Below are 26,552 nucleotides of genomic sequence, written 5' to 3' on the forward strand. Positions count from 1 at the left end.
GGTGGATCGTTCACTGGTTGGATGGTTGTTTTTAGAGAGTAGTGGTCAATGGCTTGAAATCCAGGTGGAAATCTGTGACGAGTGGTGTCCCTCAGGGGTCCGTACTGGGACCAGTTCTGTTCAATATCTTCATCAATGATATTGACAGTGAGATTGGGCGCACCCTCAGCGAGTTTGCAGATGACACCAGTCTGAGTGGTGTAGTTGCCACACCAGAAGGATGGGATGTCATCCAGAGGGACCTGGACAGACTGGAGAAGTAGGCCTCTGAGAACCTCATGAGATTCAACAAGGCCAAGTGCAAGATCCTACACCTGGGTTGGGGCAATCTCCAATTTCAGTACACAATGGGGAATGATGTGATTGAGAGCAGCCCTGCAGAGAAGGACTTGGGGTGCTGGTTGACAAGAAGCTCCACATGAGCCGGCAACGTGTGCTTGCAGCCCAGAAGGCCAACTGTATCCTGGGCTGCATCAAAAGAAGCATGGCCAGCAGGTCTAGAGAGCTGATTCTCCCCCTCAGCTACTCTCCTGTGAGACCTCACCTGGAGTATTGTGTCCAGTTCTGGAGTCCTCCACATAACAAGGATACGGAACTGTCGGAATAGGTCCAGAGGAGGGCTGCAAAGATGATCGGAGGGCTGGAGTACCTTCCCTACAAGGACAGGCTGAGAGAGTTGGGTTTGTTCAGCCTGGAGAAGAGAAGGCTCCAAGGAAATCTTATAACAAACTTCCAGCACCTGAAAGGGGCTACAAGAAAGCTGGGGAGGGACTGGTCATAAAGGCTTGTGGTGACAGGACAAGAGGCAATGAGTATTAACTGGAGAGGGGCAGATTTAGAATAGACACAAGGAGGAATTTCTTTACTGTGAGAGTGGCGAGGCACTGGCACAGGTTACCCAGGGAAGTTGTGGCTGCCCCATCCCTGGAAGTGTTCAAGGGCAGGTTGGATGGGGCCTTGGGCAATCTGCTCTAGTGGGATGCGTCCCTGCACATGGCGGGGGCTTGGAACTAGATGGTCTTTATGGTCCCTCCCAGCCCAAACTCTTCAATGATTCTATGATTCACGGCTCACATGGAGCTTATCACCCCCCCCCCCCCCAAGTCCTTCTCTTCAAGACTACTCCCATCCCAGTCCTTCTCTTCAAGGCTACTCCCAAACCATTCATCGCCCAGCTTGTAATTGCGCTTGAGATTGCCCTGAGCCAGAAGCAAGACCCTGCACTTGCCCTTGTTGGACTTCATGACTTTTGCACCGCCCCACTTCTCCAGACTGCCCAGGTTGCTCTGTATAGTATCTCTTCCCTCTGGAGGGCATCCCTTCCCCCTGGATAGCATTCCTTCCCTTTGGATGACATCTCTTTCTTGTGGATGGAATCTCTCCCATCTGGATGGCATCCTCTGGATCGCATCTCTTCCTAGACATAAGGAAGAATTTCTTCACCATGACAGTGGGGAGGCACTGGTGCAGGTTGCCCAGGGAAGTTGTGGATGCCCCATCCCTGGAGGTGTTCAAGGCCAGGTTGGATGGGGTCTTGGGCAGCCTGATTCAGTGGGAGGTGTCCTTGCCCATAGCAGAGGGGGTGGAACTGGATGATCTTTATGGTCCCTTCCAACCGTAACTAATTGACGATTCCATGATTCTATGATTCATCCATGTGGATGGCATCCCTTCCCTCTGGATCATATCCCTTCCTTTTGGATAGTATTCCTTTCCTCTGGATAGCATCCTTTCTCTCTGGATAGCAACTCTTCCCTCTGGATAGCATCCTTCCTTGTGGGTGGCATCCTTTCCTTCTGGATAGCATCCCCTCACTCTGGACAGCGTCCATTCCCTTGGGATAGCATCCCTTCCCTCAGGTTAGTATTCTTTTCTTCTGGATCACATCCCCTCCTTCTGGATAGCAACCTTTCCTTCGGGAGCATCGATTCCCGCAGGATAATATCCATTCCCTTTGCATGGCATCATTCCCTCTGGACAGCATCCCTTCCTGTGCATAGCACATCTTCCCTCTGGATCACATCCTGACCTTCTGGATAGGATCCCTTCCCTCTGGATAGCATCCTTCCCCTGGACAGCATTCCTTTCCTCTGGATAGAATCCCTCTGGACACCATCCCCTCAATGCATGGTTCCCTTCCCCCATCTCGGTGCCCCTCCCCGCCTGGCCGCAAGCTCCCTCCTCACTGCCCTTCCCCCGCCCCTCGCCCCGCCCCGCCCTTCGCCCCGCCCCGCTCTGCTGCCCTACGTTGGGCGGGAGGGGCGGCGCATGCGCGGGGCTTTCCCCCCCCACACACCCCCAGCCCCTCCGCCCCCCTTTCACGGCCGGGGCGAGATCGATCGATCGGAGGTTGGGGTGATGGCGGCGGGGCTGAGGTTCGACGGGCGAGTGGTGCTGGTGACCGGCGCCGGCGGAGGTGAGCGGCCCTGCAGGGCTGCCGGGGCAGGTGGGAGCTTTCCCCCCTTGCAGCACGGCTGGGGCTGCTGCGGGCGGGCGCCTCGCCTCGCCCCGGTGCTGGCAGCGCCTCGCGGGGGGCGTCTGCGCTCCCGAAAAAAGGGCTTTTTCTCGCAAAAGGGGGCGGGAGGGAGGTGTAGCCTGTCTGGCAGCCGCGGCGGTGCCAAGGCTGTACAGGGGTCACCGTCCGCGCTCATTGCAGCGCGTCCATCTGAGCCCCGGTGCTGCGGGAATTAGCGCTGGGTCGTTCCCAGCGCCTCTGTTGCCACCGAGGAGCAGTGTTAGCGTAGGGCCGTGGGATAACATGGGCTGAGACCTTAAAGAATGTCCAGTTCCTGCGGGGGATGCTTTGGGTTGAGACCTTAAAGCTCACCCAGTTCCATTCCGCTGCCATGGGCAGAGACAACTCCCACTGGGTCATGTTGCTTAAAGACCAGTCCAGCCTGGCCTTGAACGCCTCCTGGGACAGGACATCCACGACTTCCAACATCGAGGTTATTCCAGCATTGGGATGCTCTCCCCAGGGAACCAGTGGATTCCTCTACGCTGGACGCTTTGAAGGTTCAGCTCAACAGAGTGCTGGGCCATCTCATCTAAACTAGATACTGCTTAAAAAGCTTGGACCAGATGATCCCAGAGGTCCCTTCCAACCTGGCATTCTATGATTCTGATTCTATGATTCTGTTTCTCTGGACAAGCTGTTCCACTGCCTCACCATCCTCATGGGAAAAAACATTCTTCCTAATATCTTGTCTCGATCTCTCCTCATTCAACTTAAAAGCATAGCCCCTTGTCCTGTCCTGCACTCTCTAATGAAGACCCCCTCCCTAGCTTTCCTGTAGCCCCCATAAGTACAGGGATACTGCTCTGTGGTCTCCCTGGAGCCTTCTCTGGGCTGAACTAGCTCAACTCTCTCAGCCTTTCCCTCATATGGGAGGTGATCCAGCCCTTGAATCAACTTGTCCCGCTCTGTGTACTGTTTTGGTGTTCTAATTCCTTCCAGTTTTGCCTTGGAACTAGTGGTTAACGCTTGGTGTGGTCTGGCACAGTGTTGTTCCAGAGGGATTTGACATCTGCCAGCACCATTGAGGAAGGCAGCTCCCAGCCTACTGCTGCCTTCCCTGACCTCCTCCAGGGAGGCATTCTGAAGGCACTGAGGAGAGTGCAGCAGGGAGGTGGAAGGGTGGGGAGAGTTTTCTTTCCACAACAGGACTGGCCTTGTACTGTTCGTGGGCTGCTGGCCTGGCCTCTCCAGAGAAGGTGATTCTGCAGTGGAATGCTTGGTTTTGCCAGGAGATGTTCAGTATTTGTTGTTGTGGTGCAGGGTTGGCTGGCTACATTTTTTTTTTTGTCTTTTTTTCTTATTCCTTTAATTACACACTTTAACCTTTGCCTACTCTAGTAGTTCCAGAGAAGATATAAGCTGTGAATGTGGATGGGAGAGAGGCAAAGTTTGTGGTTGTGATGAGCGGCAAAAGGATCTTGTTATCCCATCCTTTAGCAAGGTTCTGCCATCCCACAGCAAAGTTTTGCTCTTTTTTTGTGGAGCTGCGCATAGCAAGGAGTCTTTTTGGGAGCCTAGATTATGTGATGTTTTGCAGAGAGGTACCAAGAATTTGAGGGTTTGAGGAAAGCACTGAGCAGTCTATTCATGTCACCTGAAAGTGACAAACCTGAGAATAATTGAGGCCAAATCTTTGTAAGGTGCTTTTCAGTTTTTACCAGACCTATATTTGTGTGCTTCTTCATGTGACAAGTCTCACTGAAGAGTAGTTAAGAACTTAGGCAATAGCAGAACAAAGACACTTTGGCAATAACAAAGCTTCTAAAAAGCACTGAATGCAGCAAAAGTTGCTTGTAAAGAGTGTCAGTACAGTGACTCTTATTACGTTTCTACTGTTTGGCTGCTTAAAAATGGTTTGTTGGATATGTTATTTCACAATTTTTTTAAAAGTGGTTGATTAAATTTAAGCCAAGATACAGGGAGGCCCTATTAACTTCAGATTTAGTTTGTTTCGCTTTTGTTTAGTTTACGGCACTGTAGTTAGACTTACTGCTAATAGCTTTCTTTGTAGAGATTAAATTTTGAATGTAAGTGAAGAGTTCAGAACTGTGAATTTATCTAAAATATCTAGATAACTAGTTTGTTTTAAAGTCAGACCTATTTTCACATACGTAAGCATTTAAAAATAGTTTCTTTTAACTTTGGGCGAATCCCTTGTGAAGTATTGTTCCTGCCTGATTGTTCCAATGTAGCAGTCTCACTCTTAATGCAATTCAAGCTAATTTTTTTTTTTTTTAAGATTAGTTTTGATTCTTAAGGTTTTAGTCCTTGATTGCCAAATGAGAACACTAGCACATATAACATAGTCTGGGGTTTTTGAATTTCTCAGTTATATGGCTTTTGAAAACAAACCAAAAAGTTTTCTTGGACCCTGGTTATATCAGGCGGTGGACATATATGTACCTAACGTGATAAATTCCAGAGGTTCAAAGTAATCTTGAGGAAAATTCCAGTTCAGTGGTTGGTGTGTTTCAAAACTTTCTAAGCAGTTCTGGGTGTTTTCCATTTTTTATTTTGAGAGATGGCTTTGATGTTTTGGTGGAGGGTGAAGAGATACTGTTACACTCTTAAGAAACTTTTTTTCTGACTTTGATACTCTTTTGATCATTCCAAACTTTTTCTTTTCTCTTTCTTCAATAACTTGATAGGTACAGTGAGTAAACAATCTTTTGTAAAAGATAATATATAACACCCAGAATCTAAGATAAAGTAAAGGTGTTAGAATTTAGCTTTTGCACGTGTAGCAAAAATGACAGTCTTGTTTTATGACAGGTAAACTGCGAGTGCGTCTGGATAACTGTGATTTTAAGTGATTCATTCGTATTTAAATAACTGGACAGGATCTGTCAGTACATCTTCTGTCATGGTTAAATTTTGGTCTGTTTCTTCATCAAATCTTAGAGGCTAAATTTAACCAGGAAAATATATTATTCACTTAGATTGTAATTAATTAACTTGAAACATCCCCTCCTTCTTCAAGGTTACATCAAGACTTTAAACTTTCTCTCTTACAAAATGTATTTTGTAAGCACAAACTCAGCAGCAGACAGCTTTCCCTGATGGTTCTGTTGAGTGCAATAACAAAGAGTAAGCATGGAGATTTATTTTCTTTTTTCTGTCTTTACAGAAGGTTCGTCTACAATTTACCTGTTAGTTTACTTTTATGTTTTGAACTTAAGTGAAACTTTTAATAGTGTTTTATTGTGAATCTTCAAGATGTTTGTGTTGATGTGGTGCATTTTTCTTCATGAAATTAATTTTTATGGAGCTTTTCCTCTGAATTGTGATCCAGGAGACAAACTGACCTTTTTTTAAAACTTTTTATTCTTTTAAACTAGGTCTGGGCAGAGCATATGCTCTGGCTTTTGCAGAGAGAGGAGCTTCAGTAGTTGGTAAGTTTTATGTTAACTAACTTGATCTAGACAATAACCTTTGCCTGTTCACATGGCTCACATTCAACTATCCGTGCCCTTTTCGACAGTAACCTTTGTTATTTAGTAGTCTTCTGTCTTATCTTTTGCTATTTAAATTTTGCTTCTGAGCTTTATTATTTATGAAACAAGTTGCCCAAGTTTGTCCAAGAGTTTGTCTTTGCTGGTAAGCCAATTTAAAGGAGATTATTTTCAGGACTTGACTATCATCCATGCATACCAATCTTTACTGTGAGTTGTGGTCAGAGAGGCTGTTGTCTTAGGTGAACAGTGTTCAGAAACTTCTAATATGACTGTTTGAAAATGTGAATATGTGTCTTCTGGTACCTTCTCCGTGACAAAAAGTTATTGGAATGTAACACAGTACCAGCAGCCCTCAGAAAACACAGAATGCGGTGAAAGTGCAAGTGCATTGTTTCTTTCTGCAGTGCATTGCACCTAAAAATGGCATTGCCATTTGGTCTCAGTGACAGCACCAAAAAGCTCTCAGTAAAGGATTTCTGATAGTTCCATGGTCATTTGGTCAAACCTTCTTCAGGGAATATTTAGTTGTGCAAAATGTTGTACAGCAAGATAATTCTGAAGGTTGTGTTATATTCTTGGGCACTCTCTGGTGGTTGGTGTTGCTATTTGACTGCCTGTGAATGAATTTATACAGCTATTATTGATGAATTCAAGGTTAAAGTTTAAACAGATTATGAGCAAGAACTTGCTGGGGTTTTTTAGTATTTTTTTAATAAAAATATCAATCTCAGTTTACAAATCTCATAACAAAAATTTGTTTTTATTTTATTGATTAAATATGACAAGTCTGTGTGTAGGCAACATTAAAAAAACTAGGTATTTTTTACGGGTAGTTGTCACCTTTGGTACTTGCTTTATTTACTAGGAACATGAATACTTCATCTCAAGTTCATATTTAAAAAAAAAAAAAAAATGCAACCCAAATGTTTAATTTTATGAACTCTGTGTAGCTGGTAGTGTTCTGACTTTCTTCTTTATCTTATGATGGAGGAGAAATACTCCTTTATCTCATGGCCTTATTGCACAATAGCTAAATCAGTCAGTTAAGCATTGACTGTCTGTAAGGGAAACTTCTTGGTTTCCCTTTGGAAGCTGCCCCTCACCTCTTCTTGCAGTAGTGCTTTACAATTGCCTCTGCCTGCTTGCATTTATCTTTCTTACTCTTGTTCTCTTATGATTCTGATTTCAAAAAGTTGAGAAGTTACTTTGTAAAGATCTGGGATTTTTTTAATGAAAGCAGATATGAGACTCATATCTCTTTAAAATAAGTTCTCTTTTTTTAAGTTATGGAAATGAAGGTATGCTGTTAGAACAATGATCAAATAGTCTACAGGGAAGAATGCCGGAAGGTCCCGGCATGGGAACCTCTGCCCAGTCCCACATTGCATCTTTCTGTGAGCAAGTTTCTGTGTGGTTAGTGTGACTGGTGCAACACAAGTGGAAATCTCACTGTTCTCATCACCTAAAACCTGGCTGCCTGCCATCACCTTTTTTTGTCATGCGTCATCTGTTTCATAGTTGTCATCAGGAAAAGTTGAAAGTAGGATGAAGGGAATGCTTTGTTTCTGTCTTGCAATCTGTGTTTTGTCCCACTGTACCATTTCTTCCTTTTGAGCCTACCTGAGGACTCTTACGTGTTGCTGTTTTAGATTAGAGCCATGCTTTTGAAGCATCTCTCCTGATTTGTGTCTATTTGTATTTTTTGTTTGCATTGTGGGATCGTTTTGAAGTGGGTGAGTGGAGTTCTTTTGAAAACCAAACTGGAAGATGCAATTTAGCAGTGCACCTAAATTGTTCCAAATGTGTGTTTGGTCTGTGGCATCAGACTGTAGCAAGAAATGACCTACATGTACTGTAGATGTCAGGTCCTCAGCACCAAATGTTTCACTCTACAGGTTTGCTACTGCTGCTCTGCACTACTGGCTAATAATGCACCCATAGCCTTAGAGGAATTCTTCTCTATGGTTCAAACTGTAACCATGCTCTGTCACAACTGCTGCAGTCTCTGGATGTCTCTTTGCTACTGAATGTTTTCAACTGGAAATTATATGTTGTAAAGGTTGAGCTTAAGATAATATGAATAATATTATTTGTTTGCTTGGGCTGTTTTTAATTACTCTGTCCCACTCATCGGTTTATTTTATCATTCTCAACATTCTCTAGAATAGCACTGTTATTTCTTTCATACTCATTTCGTCTTCGACTCTGTTAGTGCCTGCACTCAGCCTAAAGTGCTTTACTGCCTGTGGAAATTTTTCAGAATATTTAATCAAGGTTTTGTCAGCAAATTACTGCTGAAGTTAAGGATAAACATATATAAGCATGCCTTTGAAAGGGAGTTGTAAAGTTTTAAAAAGACTAACTGAATGTTTTTGTGTAAGTGCTTACCATAAAAATTGTCCACTCTTCTTTCCCAGGACAGATGAGAAATCCCTAGTGCTGTTCCTGACTCGCTTTTATATAATGTCATGTTAAAGACCTTTGATGTTGCAAACTGAGCAGTCTGACCACGCTGCCTATTCTTATGTTTTACTACACTTGGAAATTTTCCCTGATGCCTCCCTGAATTGTGCTGGCTGCATGTTCAAAATGTTTAGATAATGGTCTGTTTAGCTTGGAGATTTTGTCTCCTTTCTTTTTTGCATCAGTCTGTAAATGTACTTGGGCATATCATCATGTTCTGTCTTAATTCTTCCTACTTCGGGCTGGGTGGTTCTTAATACTGATTTGGTTTGCTGTCATATGGGTTTTCTGCAGCGTTTATACATTTCTCTTGAAGTGCTGCACACAAAGCTGAGTCCAGGATTCCAGATGAGTCTTTCTTGCTCTGAGTGATAGAGAATGATTTTGTCGCATGTCCTGCAAGCTATGCTCCTTTGCAGGGAGAGATTTTATTTATAAAAAAAGGCACAATATGAGGTTATTTCCTTTTGTGATGATACAGCAGACTTACAAGTGCTGTTTGTCATCAAGACCAACACGAATATCCTGCATATTTTGTGGATCTCACTGTGGCTGACTTCTTGAGGACTTTAGAAAGTTAGAAGGCACAAAGCAAAAGTTCACCATAGCGCAATACTAGCAGAATACTGAAGTTGCATGTAAATCCACAGCCAATTCTTTTGCACGCTTTCAAACATACTACTTATCATTTTTTAAAATCTTTGCCCAAATGTAATGTGTGTATGGATTTTTTGAGGGATGTTTACCTTCACCTGCTGAATTTCATGAAAGTGGGGACATGCAAACCCAGCAATGCAGCAAACTGGTGATTATACAATGCAGCTGTCATTAATGGTGAATGCTCCAGTGCAGAGAGCAACCTGGAAACAAAGCTACCTGTGTCAGGTAGCCATTTTACCGCACAGCAGCAAGATCTAATGCTCCAGAGCTGGCTCTTCTCCCTTTGTCTCCTCCTTGACCTGTTCTATAGTGAAGTGTACTAGTAACATTTTAGCTACTCTATTAAGGAACAAAGTCTTCCCAGTCTTGTTTAGGATTCACGCAGTAGCTACAGCAGTTTGACAAGAGACCAGAATAAATTACCTACGATTGGTATGGAAACTTGATCTTAATCTCTGAAGTACAATAACACAATTAGAGGGGTAACATGGGCAGGGCAAGTGAGTTAAATGCATGGTAGAGAGGAATTTTTTTTTTTTTTTTTAAAAACTTCTGTTTCTTGCGGTTTCTTTTTAAGAAATGATATTATGTGTTGTAGTACTTAAAAAAAAAAACAAAAAACCCCCCTGCTGTTCCTCTCTAATCATCTGAGTTTTTCAGTAGGATCCAGATGTTGCAGCTCATATTAATACTCGTTATAACTTACAGCATGATAATGAGATAAGGAGAAACCATGAAGCTTGAGTGTTAACAGTGAAAAACTCGTTTCTTTGTTATTTACAGTGAATGATCTTGGAGGTGATTTCAAGGGATACGGCAAGAGCTCCTCAGCGGCTGACAAAGTTGTCAACGAAATCAGAGCAAAAGGAGGGAAAGCAGTACCCAATTATGGTATGTTATTTTTCCAGACAAGTGTCATGCTTTATCAATAGAAACAGTGGACCTGTTGAAAGAAAAGTTGACACTGCCAATTTGCCAATACCATATAAATTAAATAGATGTATTGTAATGTGGAGTAGGAATGCAGAAATGCTAAAAGCAAGTGCATAAATTGCTTTTTAAATTAATACTCATCTAGATACGCTCCTTTCTTTCATATGCTTTTTGAACACTGAAATACTCAGAAACTGCCCATCTGGGATTGCCAGAGGCAAAATGGGAATGGATGATTCTTACTTGTTTTGCTTCTTGTTTTTCTTGCATTGGCAGACATTCTGCCATTTAGACTTACTGTGTGGGATTTGCTTTTGGACATATGTATATTGTGGCTGAATTTGAATTTATTTTATATTGGGATTGTATACAATTTATTTTTCTTAGCTCTGGGGAGTTAGTTGTCAGTATCCTGGAAATGCAGTGTATCTAGCTTGTTTTACTTAAAAATTTGTGCTTTTTTTTTTTTTTTTTATAGATTCAGTGGAAGATGGTGAAAAGCTTGTGAAGACAGCACTTGAGGCTTTTGGGAGGATAGGTACAGTTGTCTAATTCTTGTTCTAACTTTCTTTGCAAGAACAGGGCTGTTATAAACAGTACAATTGATAACAAGTGTATGCAGTATTGTGTGATGTCAGCCCTTGATGCCTTTGGTCAGTGTAACCTAAATCGGAGACTTTCCACTTTGAATGTGAATGTGTGACTTCTCTGTCTCTTTGGTACTTTTTAGCAGAAGTTTAAAGCTCGATATATTATTCCCATTTTACCACCCTCAGAATTTCGGTACTTCCGTACTTCAGTTGCTGTCCCAAAGCACAGTTTTCGTCAAGTATTATAACTAGCTGCATAAAATCAGGATAAATAATGTAGCTGAAGAGTTAGGAATGCTTTGTCATGTTTTGGAAGCTCTTTCGCCTATGTGAGGGTCAAAATGGTTTGACATAAATAATAAACAAAGCTTGAGGTATTACGTCTAACAAGTAATGTTCCTCTTTACCGTGTGATTGCCACTGCTTTAACTGTGAAGTTTATGTGATTTCAGCTCAGGATTAAATGATTAAAAGTACACATGATCAAAGCAAACAGGAACCAAATAAAATATTTGATAAAGACTTGTTATGATCGAGGTGGCTTTAGTGGCTCCATGACTCTGTGGTTCTTTCAGTTGTCATTTGGGCTTGCTGCAACAAAAATGATGCACAAATTGCATAATTGGAAGCACTCTGGAATCCAAAGCAGGCTGTAAAACTTTGCAGGATGGCTGCGTCCTGCAGGTTTTGTGTTCTAGGTAACTAGCACTTCTCAGCTATACTTCTCTGTCAGGTGTTGTTCTGTTGGCAGGCCGAGACTTGCCTGTGCTAAAGTATTTTATCTTGTCTTAATTATTGTCCAGTGGTAGAGTTCCAATATTCTGGACAAGGAGCTATAGACTACTAATATGGTGTATGTGTGTGCTGTTCTTGTCTGTATGTATTTTTAGAAGTGGGAGGAAAATAGAAACAATCTTCTGTTTGATCAGTGCATTTCACAGTTTATTTTTTTTTTATTGCAGATATTGTTATAAACAATGCTGGGTGAGTAAACCTGAAGGTTTTCTCCAGTTCGATTGTGGGCTGTTACTTTTATGTATACACTTGTTCATCTATTTTTTGCTTGTTTTGTTCTCCTAATGGTACATTTTAGGATCCTAAGAGACCGTTCCTTTGTTCGGATAAGTGATGAAGATTGGGGTGAGTTGATAAACTTTAAAATGTGCTTTCTATGTGAAAGGTGATAGGTAGATCCCTCCCATTGGTACAAATAAGAACAGAAGGTGGGGAAGGCTGTCTATGCCAGATCAGAGAATTACCTTTTGCCCTGAAAGTTTTATGGTAAGCTGCTTTTGCCTAGCGGCCTTGTGTTCAGCTTGCAGACCAGATCTGTGTTGCAATGCGTGGTAGGTGTATGTTGTTCCAAAAGGGAACAGACACTTCAGCTGCCACTCGTATTGCTGAGTGGAATACAAAAAAGAGCCATATGAAACACACACAGTACTTTTTGTGAGCAAAACACGTTCCTAGCACCAGCACTGACTGGCTGAATGCTAAACAGTCTTGGAAGACCCATAACTAGCAACAGAGGAAAGAAAGCTGATGTGTCAAGAGACAGAAGAGCAGGAGGAACCTTCAGTGGTATAGTAGGTGGTGATAAGCCCATTGGGCAGGCTTTTGCAAAGGTAGTCTAACTTCTGTAGTCCTTGTTTGACTGTGCTTAAAGTGCAGGAATTTTGAATGCTTGTGAAGTCTGTAAAAGAGAGCCCAATCCAAGAGGCAGAAGAGACGAACAGTCTCTTCTGTTTAGTCGAGCACTTCAAAATGATCTATAAGACAGAAAAAGTAAAAGTCCACCACTTTTTTTGTAACACTTTGAGAGTGTGAAGGGAGTGCATTTTTTGTCATGAGAAAGAAACAAATGGTGTATTTCAAGTTGGGAGACGAAATCCTGGAATTATTAAATTGACCTTAATTTGTTCCTAGATATAATTCATAGAATTCATTTGAGGGGATCGTTCCTGGTCACCCGAGCTGCATGGAATCATATGAAAAATCAGAAATTTGGCAGGTAAAAACTTACTTTTTTTTTTTTTAATTTTTTTTTTTCAGTAGGATATAACAAGCTGGTGCATGCTTTGACAGGGCAGGAAGAGTTTTGCATCCTTTTCTTTCTCTGTCACGGGAATGAAACAAAATTGATTCTAATCTGTGAGCCCTTATCCTTTCAATTCTGGTCCCCTCTTTGCCTCCCAAGCCAATTCTTTAGAAGTTTTTTCCATGTAGATGCAAATATCCCAGACAGAGAGTTATCGAAACAACGTGTATTTTTATGAGGTCTGGCTAAAAATGTTTGTTACTTGTATGTTACTGCAAGAGTGAGGGATTCTTCTCCTGCTCCTGTTTAGTCAAACGACAAGTACATACAGTTCTCCTTCTGGATTTTGGTTTTTATGTTTGGGGTTGTTTGCCCTGCCCTGGCTTTTGGACAAATGCACTTGGCTTAGAAGTTGTGGAAGTATTCTTAGTCTATTTTGGTATGTGATACTGTTAATTGACCATGAATTCAGACCTTTCTTTTCACTTCTGTTGTTTTTACTTATAAAAACATAAAGCATTGACATGATTAGTATGAACAACCATATGTACGTGTTGAAAGGTGTATGAGCTTCTTTGTCATTCTGTGACCAAACTGTCATTCACTCGCAATGGGGGAACTGAACTGTAAGCACAGGGGAAGAAATCAGCAGGCAGAATACGCGGCTAAAATCTAGAAGTTGCGTCCATTTAGGAAAATGCTCCCTTTGGCTTCTTTTCTGTTATTTGCTCAGATAACTGCAGTAGTGAGTGCTTCTGTACTTTATCTATAGATATATGCCATCTGCAAAATGCAGATAGGTTTGTATAGGTTTGGTAGCTTTTTTCATCTTGATCATATTGATAGTAACTCATCTCTTCTAGATTAAAAACAGTGGTTTACTGTAAGTGAGGCAAATAATAATAAAAGTTAAATAGGTTCTGATCAACCCAGCTGTATACAGTGTAGACTGGCACAGATTCTAATAAGGCTTCTTTTAAAAGTGAAGTTGTAGCCCCTTTACTTTTGAAATCCAATTTATGAAAAAACATGCAGCACAATGGGTTTTTTGCCTCAGACCAACTGTGAACTGCAGTGGTTTTAGAGCTTTCTTGGAGGCAGTTCAGTTTTCTCCACAACAGTAATGTTAGGGGACAGCAAAGGGCAAGACTTCACTTTCTTTCTTATTTTGCTATCTGGTTTTTTTTTTGGCTATAAAAATTCTATGATTCATATGTTTAAGACGCATTAGAATTGTTTGAATGTGAATTCCGTAAGAATACATCTTCACATATTACCAGGCAGATATTGAGGTGAAGTCATTTTCAATAAAATAATATTCTTCTGGACACTGAAGCTGTTTGTTAGTTATAAGAAAAGCGCCACTTGACTTGCCATTAGAACATGAATAGAAAATGCTTCTCTCTGTACTGTACTGTGTTACAGAATGTCTATTATACATCGCAGTGTAAGTCAACAAGGCTCATGACTTTCTTAGTTCTCTGGTACCATGACAGCCCTTCAGGATTTGTCAGATGTCTGCAATCAATGAAACATAAAAAAGGCATCTGGTTGTTGGCAAAATCAATAAACAATGTTTTCTTATTTGCACACTTTTATTTTATGGAATGTGGAGAATATAATGCCAAAGCTGAAAATACTGTTGTGTAGGATTAACCACCTTGAAGAAATCATTGAACTTCTTTTTGTTTTCTTTTTCTCCTCTCCCCTAAGAATAATTATGACTTCCTCTGCTGCTGGGATATATGGAAATTTTGGTCAGGCAAACTACAGTGCTGCAAAACTTGGCCTTTTGGGTCTTGCAAACACAATTGCAATTGAAGGTCGGAAGTATAATATCCACTGCAACACAATTGCTCCTACTGCTGGATCCAGACTGACCCAGACTGTCATGCCACAAGGTGAATCACTGAAGGTCTATGTGTATTGATATTTTTCAGTGAATTGAAGCACAGCTTCTTATCTCTTACAAAATGCAAATCCTTTACACTTCATACACTGCTAATTCATTATTCGTGCTGTCTTTTTGTCTCTGAACTGTCAGCTTACTTATTTGGTTTGTAAGAATTCTTGGTTTCTGCCAGAAGATAAGAAGGCAATTTTTTTAGTTCACAAAAGCAATTCCATGTGGCAAAATTCTTTAATTAAAGTCTTGTCCAAGATCCTTCTACAGTAAAGGAAAGGTTTGTTAGTTTCATCAGATGTGGAATCAGGTATGTGCTTAAGGCGTCTGCACTTGTTATAATATTGTCCTATTGCAAAATGGTGGGTTTTGCACAACATACTTTGTGTACTTCTCCATTCTATGATCAGCAGGATATGATAATGAACTGAGTTGCCTAATATATTACGTTTTTCTTTATTGCACAGTTGCTAATCTTTGAATGCTTGAACAGATTTTAACAGAACATTGCACTGAAAAGTCAGGGTAAAGAATGCTATAGGAGGCAGCTGTGTCTTAAGTGTAAATTTTGGATAAATGAAGTCACAAATTACTTTGGCAAATGACCAGAAGAAATAAAAAGAATTTGAAAAAAAAGTCTGTGAAAGGAATTTGTCCTCAGAAAATCTTTTAGAATCAACCTGTTTTGTTTTCCTCCTACCATTCTTTTCCCTAGTGACAGGCATAGCTCAAAGCCAGGGAAATCATTATTTTTTTCAGACTGCTATACAAGATATTGAAAAGCAGTACAGGTTATACAGTTATGCATGAATTGAGTGCATTAGTTGGTTTGACTAATTAAGTTCTGTGAAAAGTGTCCTGGTTTAGCTGTAAATAATCCAAGTGACCAAGAAATCTAGCAGCTCTAGAGGTTGCAGGTTTTAGGGATTGATTGCAGTTACTTATAAAACAGCCAAAGAGACTAACCTTGCAACCATGTGTTCCTGAAGCATAGAGTTCAGTAGCTGAAATTCCCTGAAGATATTTGTATAGAGTGATAAAGCCACCTCCTAGTTTTCTTTCTTAGTCTTTTCAAGAAAAAATGAGAACCTTTGATGTCCCCTCTGAACCTTTGATAGTTACAGTTCTGATCGTTTCCTTCTTGCTTCACTCCCTCTCTCCTGGTCCAGGTGGGTTTTTTTGGATATTCTTAAAAGGTTTGGACACTAGAACTTCAAAAAGATTTTCATATGTTTTATCCAGGTATCTTTGTTATCTTACTCAATACTTTCCTGTTTAGCTTTAGATGTCTGCAAGAACCTACGCTTTAGCATTGATGCAGTTATGTATGTTTAGCTTGGTCTGCTTATTGCTTTTGCTTGAACTCTACATGTATTTTACATGTTTTGTGTATTTTTTTTAAACCTCTAACACCTATTTCTTAATTTATTTAATAGTGGGTTAGTAGCATTGGTGTGTGGCATAAAGTGCAATACTTTAGGAAAGTCTAAAGCTTTTGTTATGCACTTACAACACACCATATTAGATTGAGTTGAATTGTCTTTTACCTTTGTGGAACTTCTAAAAATGAACTTCTGTTACTTCAGCTTGGCTATCAAAAAAGTAGCTGTGGTACTAAACTTTCTCAAGTCTTTGTCTGTCAGGGTATATTTGAAAATGCTTGCTGACTTTTAGCTCAGGAACAGCTATATACCTATTGTTGTTGAAACAGTAATATCTTAAAAGCTGAAAAAAATAAATTAAACAGTTATTTTTTCTTCTCAGCCAGTGGATAGAATGTATGGTGGGAGCTGCTTGGACAACCACACTGAATTCTATAACAGTATCTCCATTTTCATATAGTTTTCTCTTGTGCAGACAACAATGAAAATCCAAAAATACAGTTCAAATATAAAACTAGCAAGGCTGATAATTCCCCATATCTCATTTGGAAATGTCAGCATTTGCAAAAGGGATGTTTCTCAAATATTCAGCAGCTGCAAATCTTTTCATATAGTCTTCTCTTCATAACTGACTAGCACATTAAAAGCAAAATTGTTCAAGTGCATCTCTGCTAGGATCTGTACATCTCTGTCTAGCTGGCTTATCCTTGTTTCAGGTTGCCTGTCAGATGGAAATTTGGGAAGGTACCTGGCTTTGCAGTTTGTATACTATGGTATTCCCAACATAATTCCTCTTTTATTATTTCCCACTTCAATTCGCTCTAGATCTGGTTGATGCTTTCAAGCCAGAATATGTTGCTCCCTTAGTTGTTTGGCTTTGCCACGAGAGCTGTGCAGAGAATGGCGGTCTGTTTGAGGTAATTTTATTTTCACTTTCTGTCCTCTTTCCCCCTTCCCTCAAAATCAGTCATTTGCTGAAGCCTGTCCAGTCTTAACCTTTTTGCTGAAACTGAATTGTGCGAGATACTACATACTCAGCATAGACAGAAGGAATGTTGACCCTTTTGCGCTGTGTATGATGAAATACATCAGGTGGTAACAACTTTGTCAAATGTATGTGCTCAAAATACTAGTGGAATGATTGTTATAATTCTTATTGTACCCTTTTAAGTTTGAAAAGGTATCAAAGCAACTACTTCCGAAGAAGTTTTTGTTTTCTAAATCATTCAAACACAGCAAGCAACTTGCAGGAAGGAGAATCACTTAGTTATGGAATATGTTATAGATATTACTGTCAAATAAACTAGCCCATAAATTGGATGGAAACAGTTACCTTGTTCTTGGAGTTTTATGTTGCTTGTGTTCCAGTGCTTATCTAAACTGTTAAATGCAACTAGTAGTAGATCAGAAATTTGTTCTGAAGTATAGGTTTTGCTTCTGTAAGTTACCAAAAGTATGCTTTATAATGTGTGGTATGCTGATGATTTTTCTTTTTTCTTGGCAGGTCGGGGCTGGATGGATTGGAAAATGTAAGTACTGCATGTTTCAGGGTTGATTTTATTTGAATTGACAGCAAAAGTGTGCAGATTGTCTTCACATGTAACCTCTGCTCAAGACATTTTCATTTAGGGATAGAAGAATAGCAAAAGCCTACAGTTCTGAGGAGACTGCTTGTTTTAAGTAGAAGTAATAAATTTCACTACACATGGGGGAAACTGGTATCTTAGGTGTGTGCTTTGATATGCTTTTGAGGTGACTAGTATTAACTGAAAGTCTGACTAAGTAACCTCTTTGATCCTGAGGGTATAACTGAAGTCAAGAAGAGTCTCCATTTTTGATGCTAAATATGCATTGTTGCCTTTTCTTGATAACTTCAATTTTTTATGATTTAAAAGTAGCACATGGTGGTAGACAGTTGCTTTCCACCTTTATTTACACCTCTTTAAAAATACTAGTGATATGCGTTAACATACTGAGGCAATTAGTGTTCTTATTAACCAGTAGCCTTGCTAGCTGAGTATTTTCCTTAAGTGATTCCAATAACCAGCTTAAATATGAATATAAAGAAAACTCTGACAATACTGACAACTCACCAGATGAAAATACAACTCAGGGTGTGAAATGCCTTAACTATTTTCCTAAGCATGTTGAACTTAAAACCAGCATTAATTTCCTGAACTGTTCAAGGAGTTTTCAGCCTGTGTGAATATCATCAGAGAGTTAGAAGTAGGGCCATTAATTCAAGAAGTGGTTCCCCCTTCTTCCAAAACGTTTTTTTTTGCCCACTTGATAAAGATTCTGTACATTCCTAACTAACTGTAAATGTTCTTGTGGCACTGGAATAGTTTTTCTGAGGTAGTGCATAAAACAGATTAAAAAAATTGGGGTAGGAGCATAAAACCTCTTGCTGTCCTCCACAGGGAGTTGGGTTTTAATACAGGTAAAAGCCAGATTCTCCTTTCTGATCAAAAGAAAACACCATTTTTCAGCATTACAATGGCTACTGTCTTTAAAACAAAACTAGGTTGTTAATGAGGTACCAGTATGGTCTTATTCATTGTCTGCTGCTAATTAAGAGCAAAACCACCATGACAAATGAAGGATCAGTTGCAATCCAAGAAGTCTGTATTCTTCCAAAACTGATTTCACATTAGCCTTACCAGTTTCTCTCGAGTTATAGTATTGAAATACAGCTTCAGGGACCATTTGGAGATGCTGGTTATTGGTATTAACGTTCTTTCACAGGTGACAAGTGATACTCATGTTTTCCCTGTAGTTTTCCAGAGCTTTCATAAGATTCCTAAGCATTGAAAGCTCAAATCATGTCAGAATGGGATATCTGTAGATACATTCTAGCCACAACATTTCACTAGACAAAATCCTAACACTGATATAGTATTTTCGGAGAGCAATAAGTCTGATGTGGCTTTAATGAAATTTGAAACCAGTGGTATTCCTTTTCTCAATGTTAGTTGAAGCCCTGTTAGACCAGCTTGTAGTTACACTAGTGAGTTAAATTGGAGTACTTACAACTTTTCCTTTCTTGCGGTGTCTTGAAGGTAGTGTTGTAGATGACAGTGATCTAGAGAAAAAAATGTAAAAATTTCATTGTTACTTGAACTCTTTGGCTCATGTTTCCTGTTAGTGCGCTGGGAGCGTTCCTTGGGTGCTATTGTCAGAGGAAAGAATCAGCCAATGACGCCTGAAGCAGTGAGAGATCAGTGGGAGAAGGTCTGTGACTTTGATAATGCCAGCAAACCAAGAAGTATCCAAGGTAAAGGAGAGTTTGATTATGTGGATAGTTTTGACAGCAAAGCTTAGAAGGGAATGCTTTCTTGTCAGACATTTGCTGAAACTTTCCTCAAGATGTCTACAGAACCAGTGAATTCTTTTGCAAACTTGTAAAATTAATAATTTACTGTTTTAGTATGGTTGGATCTTTTTAAGGGAACTTTTGTGTTCTTACCTGTGAAGTTATGACAGTTTTATCTTAAGATTTTGTAGGCAAGCAATATCACTGTCATTTTATATATTACAGCCAGACAAATGGTAGCTTTCTATTTGATGGCATGTACTTACAGGTAGTAACAGTGTAGAGGGAGTTTCTGTTTCCTTTTTAGTCCTGGAATCTTGTTTTTTGGTAGACTTTTCCATACCCAAATGCTCTTTGGTTAAGTCATTTGTTTTGTCCTTTCCCTCAGATCTTGGTAGAGGGATGTAGCCAGCCATACCGTAGTTCTCTATCACCTTACCAACTGTTTTCACTGATCTTTGGCTTATAGATGTCCTATTTCCAAATGTATGTCAGTTTATAAAATATTCTCTGTCCTGCTGTGGAATAGTATTTATAACAACATAATTCCAGCTTTATAGCTTCTGATCTGTTCTCCAACGTGTCGTGCATACTATGTTATTTTTATGGGTTGCCAGCAGAAAAATATTGTAGATGGGAATTTCTTTTGAAAGGTGCTTCAGCATTACATATGATATTACACAGCTATCTCTTTGATGCTATTGAGAGAAAAAATTGGACAACATTTTTGACTTCTGTAGTAATTATGCTTCCTATACAACATGGCAGGTTTCTACAGTCAGGAATTTAAAATATTACTTTAGCATTATTCTCTCACACAGTGTACATACCTTAGCTTCTCTTTTGCTACAAAGCTTAGTCAAAATACAGCATTGCCCTTGCAGTGACATGAAGCCATAGTTAATGCAAAGTTGAATGAAGATTCTTGCATTAATTTGTTTTGTGTGAGAATCAGCAGAAGAGTGAAGAAAATTCTGAAGAAGCTAGCTGAATAGAACTTTCAGTTCTATACTGTAAGATTTTCCTAATCCAAAGTCCCCATTTTATTGCTTGAAGGTATTCAACTGTTAAATAAGGAAAACTAATTAGAGTACTTGCATTAAAAATGAAAAGCTAGAATACCCAATATCTTTAAGTTAAAACTACCTAGAAGGCTTCATTAATTTAAATAATTGGATGCCATAAAGAGTGCAATCATGTACTTAATGTTATGTATAATTATAAAAAAATACCAATTAGATAAAATACTTGCTTGTAATATGGTATAAAATCCCATAGTCAGCGATATTAATCTTGTTTCATAATTCAGGCATACTGATAAGAGCAGTTTGACTTCATTTGTTCTGGATCACAATAAAATAAGAGTGTCATCTGTTGGTTGTTTATTTTTTTAAAGGTAATTTTTCTTACTTGTGTAGCAATGTTACATAACTTAATGTTTGGACTTTTTTTACTTGGAATTCTCTTTTTTGCAAGCACAGGGGGAAGTCATTCTCTTAAAGTTAAATTAAATGCACCACATATAATGTGTGAATGATTAAGCATTTAGAGCCCTGTCTAGCGAAACATTTATTTAATATTTAACTACATCACCTTCATAGTCCTCTGTTTTAGTGAAGTTTGTTCTGCTGGAGATGTTGAGCTCTGGGAGACTAAATGGAAGTACTTGCTCGTCTTTAAATTTTAGTGATGGTCTTTTACGCAATGAAAACATTGAATTCTTTTTCTCAGTGTAAGGAAAAAGATCCAAATTTTTCTTTCCATCTTTTTATGAGTTTTTTAAAACACTTCTTCAGTTTGTATGCTTAGCTTGTTCTCTTGGCACGTAAACTGACTCAAGCAGAGAAAACTCTGGCTTGTGTACTAGAATATGATTTTATAGGGTTTGTGCCATTTTAATTAATAGGAAGTAGCTAATTGTGACTTGATTTGGCAGTTGAATTTAATCAGTAACTCAGTGAAGTTTCTGGGATGTAATGATAATATAGTCAGTAAAGCAGTCTTTCTTGATTGCACAATACATTCTTTTGCGCAAACTCCTCTCCTTATCCCACAAGCTGTCTGACATGGTGTAACTGACTATGCCTACCTTCTCACATTACTTTTAATGCCTCAAGTGTCTTTGAATATTCTCTGTAGTTATTCCCTAAGATTTATAGGCTTAGTCCTTAATATACCTGGAGTTCTGGCAAGTTCTGGCAGTTTCTGTGTAGTCCCACACAGTTTCTGTATACTCCTGTTAACTAGGAGAAGGCATGATTACGTGTGAAATCACTACTCAATCTGTTTTTAACAGTAGAAAAAACTGAAAACGTACTATTTAGGGGATTTCTTTGAAGATGCTGTGTGAGAATTTAGGCCTTAGGAATCTGAAGAAGTGGAAGATGCAGTTTTGCTGGCGTGTGTTGTCCTACAATCACTTTACCAGGAGTGAAAGGTAGCCATCTACTTAATGCAAGATAAAAATGTCAGTGCTTCTGAGTCAGCAGTGAATCTGCAGTGACTTGTAATAGAACTTTTTCCTAATTTCTATAATGTTATTACTTTCTTACTGATTAAATAGTAAGATTTAACTAAAAAAATATTTAAACTGAAATAATAGTTTCAGCTTATTTTATACCACTGTAGAACAACCTAGAAATCTTTCAAGGAGATAAGCAGAGCATAATCAGAGCCTTAAGGTTAGGACACAGAATCCTCAAGTCACTGTAACCAGCTCCCTTGTGCCCCTAGGCAGTAGCAATTTCAGAATAATGAGAATAATGTGGCTTGTCTTAACTAGTACTAGAAAGGAGTTGCTGAGGCTCTCATTTGCAGCTGTATCTAGTGAGCTGACATATTTGCCGAAGTGACATGATTCCATAATTTGAGATACTGAAAGGTCCTGGGCTTCTGTGCCTGTGTATAAACAGAAAGACCAAATTAAATTTATTGGATCACAGCCTTTGTACTTCTTGATGCAATGATCGAATTTACTCTTTCTTTGAAGGTGTAACCGTGCTTCGTGTGAAAGATTCATATCTAGTCAGCTGCTAGAATATTACTGTAAGTTTAGTGCTATTCTATTCCAGTTTCTTATGCCAGGCAGTGGAAGAGCAGTGAGGACTGAAAATAATGAATGTGTTGAGACAGTCAGGTTGCATGTTGCTCTAGAAGTCCCTGGAAGATAAAGGAGTATATCAGCACTGGGGCTCTTAACTGGAAAAGTTCTCTAATGCAGTAATTCAAGGGGGAAGAAAATACATGTAACATGTTTTCCCATTTCTGTATTAAAAAAAAAAAAAAGGTTTGCTGCCTGTATTTGGTGACTTTCTAATAGTTTGCTTAATCTTTTCAGGCAACACAAAGGGTTGGCATCTTAAAAGTAACTTTGTTACTAAAGGATGAAAACTGACTTGAAACATATGTATTTGCTCCTGGTACCTCTCAGGAAATTTGGGCCCAGAACCATAGACTCAGTTGATATCTGTCAGAGATATAAAGAAATAAACTCAGAAGTCCTTGAAGGAATATTTCCTCTTTGAAGACAGATTCTTCTGCATACACACACTTCGAAAATAACTAGAAGTGTTACTAAATGATTCTGGTGTGATCCAGGTGAAGTGCTGAATAGAAATATAACAGTACCCCAAATTTTCAATGTCAGTTTTGGTGAGGCCTTTGACATTGAGGGTGAACAGTAACACAACTTGCATTTTAAAAAGGGCAGAAAGGAAGATCCTGAGAACTACTGACCTGTCAGCCTCACCTCTGTGCCTAGGAAGATCATGGAACACGTCCTATAAGAAGCTGTATTAAAGCATATGGAGGACAGGGAAGTGATTAAAGGCAGCCAGCATGGCTTCACCAAGAGCAAGTCCTACCTGGCTAACCTAGTGGCCTTCTCTGATGGAGTGACTACATCAGTGAACAAGGGACAAGCTACAGATATCTGTCTGGACTTCTTAAGACCTTTGATACAGTCCACTACAACATCCTTCTCTCTAAATTAGACAGATATGGATTTGATACTTGGACTTTTTGATGGACAAGAAATGGTTGGTTGGTTGGTCAGTCAGTGGCTCAATGTCCAGATGGAAATTGGTGATGAGCAGTGTCCTTCGGGAGTCTGTGCTGGGACCAGTACTGTTTAACATCAGTGATTTAGACAGTGGGATTTAGGGCATCCTCAGCAAGTTTGCAGGTAACACCAAGCTTAGTGGTGCAGCTGACACACCTGAGGAATGAGATGCCATACAGAGTGACCTGGACAAACTTGAGAACTGGGCCCCCATGAACCTCGTAAGGTTCAACAAGGCGAAGTGCAAGGTCCTGCACCTGGGTCAGGGCAACCCCTCTTATCAATGCGGGCTAGGGGATGAAGAGATTGAGAGCAGCCCTGTGGAGAAGGACTTTGGGATACTGGTGGATTAAAAGGTCAGCATGAGCAGGCACTGTGTGCGTACAGCACAGAAGGCCAACCCTGTCTTGGGCTGCATCGAAAGAGGTGTGGCTAGCAGGTCAAGAGAGGCAAATCTGCCCCTCTACTTTACTCTGGTGAGACCTTATCTGGAGTACTGTGTCCAGTTCTGGAGTCCTCAGCACAGGAGATATGGAACTGTTGGAGCAGGTCCAGAGGAAGGCCATCAGAGGGATAGAACACCTCTGCTCTGAGGAAAGGCTGATAGAGTTGGGGTTGTTCAGCCTGGAGAAGAGGAGGCTGTGGGGAGACCTTACTGCAGCCTTTTAATGCTTAAAAGTGGGCTTATAAGAAAGGTGGTGACAGACTTTTTCCCAGAGCCTGTTGCAACAGGACAAGGAGTAATGGTTTTAAACTAAAAGAGGGGAGATTCATAGTAGATATAAGGAAGGAATTTTTTACAGTGTGGGTGATGAAACACTGGAACACATTGCCCAGGGAGGTAGTGGATGCCCCATCCCTAAAAACATTCGAGTTCACGTTTGATGGGGCTCTGAGCAACCTGATCAAATTGAAGATATACCTGCTTGCTGCAGGGACGGTTGGACTAGATGACCATTGAAGAACCCTTCCAAGTCAAACCTTCTGTGATTCTATGAACTTCTTAGTGTTCAGCTGGATGCTGGCCAGCTCTCCAATTTGAGAGTTCATGCATACCATATATTCTAGAAGAAAGATCCCTAGAAAAGGAGGTTGCGCTATTCTGCGCCATTATTAAATTGCATATTGCCTCTATACTGTTAATCTTAATGATGTCATTGCATGAGAAAAACATATTGGTAATCTTCTCAGATTTGATAGTTAAGAATGGTAGTTGTATTTCTGTGTGGAAGTGAAGGAAACATTCAGGTTTACTTAGAGGTCAAAACTATACATTTGTTGAAGATCTTAAAGCACTGTGATAGCCTTTCTTTGCTTCATGCAAGAAAAGGAGAAACGGTCTGTTACTTGTCCCAGTAGTTCTGTATTACTTCTTCATTCATTTAATGAGTGAAAAAGGTTTAAAAGGGATTAGGTTTAAAGAGTTCTTAAAATTTACAAATCTCGTTTTGCATATTTTCACATTATGCAAATGTCATAAGCTCATTTCATGTTATTACAGCTCTTGTACCCAAAGATAAAGCTTGTGCTTTGACAGAAGAGGTGGCAACATATGTTGGTTTTGTAAATGTTCTTTTTCCCTTATGAGATTCAGGCCACAAATAAAACATCATGGTGATTCTGTCAGTGAAGCTGAGAGCTAATAAATAGTTTATGAAATCAAGATTCTGCTGGAGGGTATGCAGCTAACTTGCAAGCTGTTTAGGGGAGTGCTGTGCAGTAGAGCAACATTGTGTTAGTCCAAGCCACAGTGCAAGTCAATACAGGTACAGAGGTTTTAAAGTTGAGGGCAGCAGCTCTAGGATAAAGGTAGTTAAATAATGATTTTGTGTTTCTCTGATTTAAATATTTTTTAATATTTCTGTGCATGATTCTCACCTCCTTTTGTTTGATTTCTAATACATGAATATTTAGTATTGATTTTTAGCTATATTGAGCTTAAGGCGCAAGCTGTTCTTGATGGCCTGCCTTTGCAGTAGTTGAGTTCTGTATCTCAGCCATGCATCATCTTGCTTTTAATCTTGGCATTGTTCAACCCCCAGACTGTCTGACTTTCTTTCTCTCTCTCTCTCTCTCCCCCCCCCCTCCTTCTTTCTCTCTCTCTCTCCTTCTTTCTCTCTCTCTCTCCTTCTTTCTCTCTCTCTCTCCTTCTTTCTCTCTCTCTCTCCTTCTTTCTCTCTCTCTCTCCTTCTTTCTCTCTCTCTCTCCTTCTTTCTCTCTCTCTCTCCTTCTTTCTCTCTCTCTCTCCTTCTTTCTCTCTCTCTCTCCTTCTTTCTCTCTCCTTCTTTCTCTCTCTCTCTTTCTCTCTCTCTTTCTCTCTCTCTCTTTCTCTCTCTCTCTTTCTCTCTCTCTCTTTCTCTCTCTCTCTTTCTCTCTTTCTCTCTCTCTTTCTCTCTCTCTTTCTCTCTCTCTTTCTCTCTTTCTCTCTCTCTTTCTCTCTCTCTTTCTCTCTCTCTCTCTCTTTCTCTCTCTCTCTCTCTTTCTCTCTCTCTCTTTCTCTCTCTCTCTTTCTCTCTCTCTCTCTCTCTTTCTCTCTCTCTCTTTCTCTCTCTCTCTCCTTCTCTCTCTCTCTCCCTCCTCTCTCTCTCTCCCTGTGCATTGGGAAAGACAGTAACTGCCAGGAGATGAGACTTGTAATACTTGTACTGCAAATAATTTTTAAGATAAGAAAAACAGGACTAATTTTCTGATGTTTACTTCTGAGATAGTTGAAGTATAATGCTCATTATCTTCTTAACGCTGTCGTCCAGGGAATGAAACAACGTATTTACTGACATACTCCTCTTGGCTTGAAAGGTGCCATATAGCACCAGTTGTGTTTCAGGCACTTGAATTAGGTAGGTGTCATGGTTGACTGCTGGGAGAGAACTGATTGAACCAGTGTAGAGACCACTTCTAATCAACTCTTGAGTAGATGCCTGTAAAATGCAGCGCTATGCTCAGTTAGCAGATGTGTAGTTACTGTGTTTAAAAATGAATCGAGAAGTATCAGGCTACATCTCGTTTATTGGCATGTTTGTTGTGTGGCTAACTGAAGGGTCTCATTTATGGCTATTTATAAGTGATTTTCCTCAATTTCATTCTCTAGAGTCCATAAGTGTATTGAATGATGCTCTAAGTCAGATAGAGTCTCAAGAGAATGTTTCTATGAATTCCACAAGCTCTGGATCAATGGCTTCTTCATCTGTTGACACGGTAAGTGCCTCAAAGTTATGTGAAAACCTTGAGCAGAGAGAA

The 26,552-nt window shown here is 39.9% G+C and overlaps 1 protein-coding gene across 2 annotated transcripts in view; it reads left to right on the forward strand.

Moving 5' to 3' along the window:
- Positions 1-2,264: 2,264 nt before the first annotated feature.
- Positions 2,265-26,552, forward strand: part of HSD17B4 (hydroxysteroid 17-beta dehydrogenase 4) — a 62,855-nt gene continuing 38,567 nt past the window's right edge. The window contains exons 1-12 of one of the 2 annotated variants that reach the window (XM_054054068.1): positions 2,265-2,416; positions 5,857-5,910; positions 9,880-9,987; positions 10,508-10,567; positions 11,582-11,603; positions 11,713-11,759; positions 12,546-12,630; positions 14,371-14,558; positions 16,768-16,859; positions 17,447-17,471; positions 19,088-19,216; positions 26,404-26,510. In XM_054054068.1, coding sequence (XP_053910043.1) covers positions 2,269-2,416; positions 5,857-5,910; positions 9,880-9,987; positions 10,508-10,567; positions 11,582-11,603; positions 11,713-11,759; positions 12,546-12,630; positions 14,371-14,558; positions 16,768-16,859; positions 17,447-17,471; positions 19,088-19,216; positions 26,404-26,510 — 1,065 coding nt within the window. In that variant the 5' untranslated portion in view covers positions 2,265-2,268. Of the gene's footprint in view, positions 2,417-5,502; positions 5,606-5,856; positions 5,911-9,879; positions 9,988-10,507; positions 10,568-11,581; positions 11,604-11,712; positions 11,760-12,545; positions 12,631-14,370; positions 14,559-16,767; positions 16,860-17,446; positions 17,472-19,087; positions 19,217-26,403; positions 26,511-26,552 lie in introns of those variants that run through there. The other variant, XM_009562912.2, reaches the window with a different exon arrangement.

Source organism: Cuculus canorus, chromosome Z, assembly GCF_017976375.1.
Source record: "Cuculus canorus isolate bCucCan1 chromosome Z, bCucCan1.pri, whole genome shotgun sequence".
Taxonomy (NCBI): Eukaryota; Metazoa; Chordata; class Aves; order Cuculiformes; family Cuculidae; genus Cuculus; species Cuculus canorus.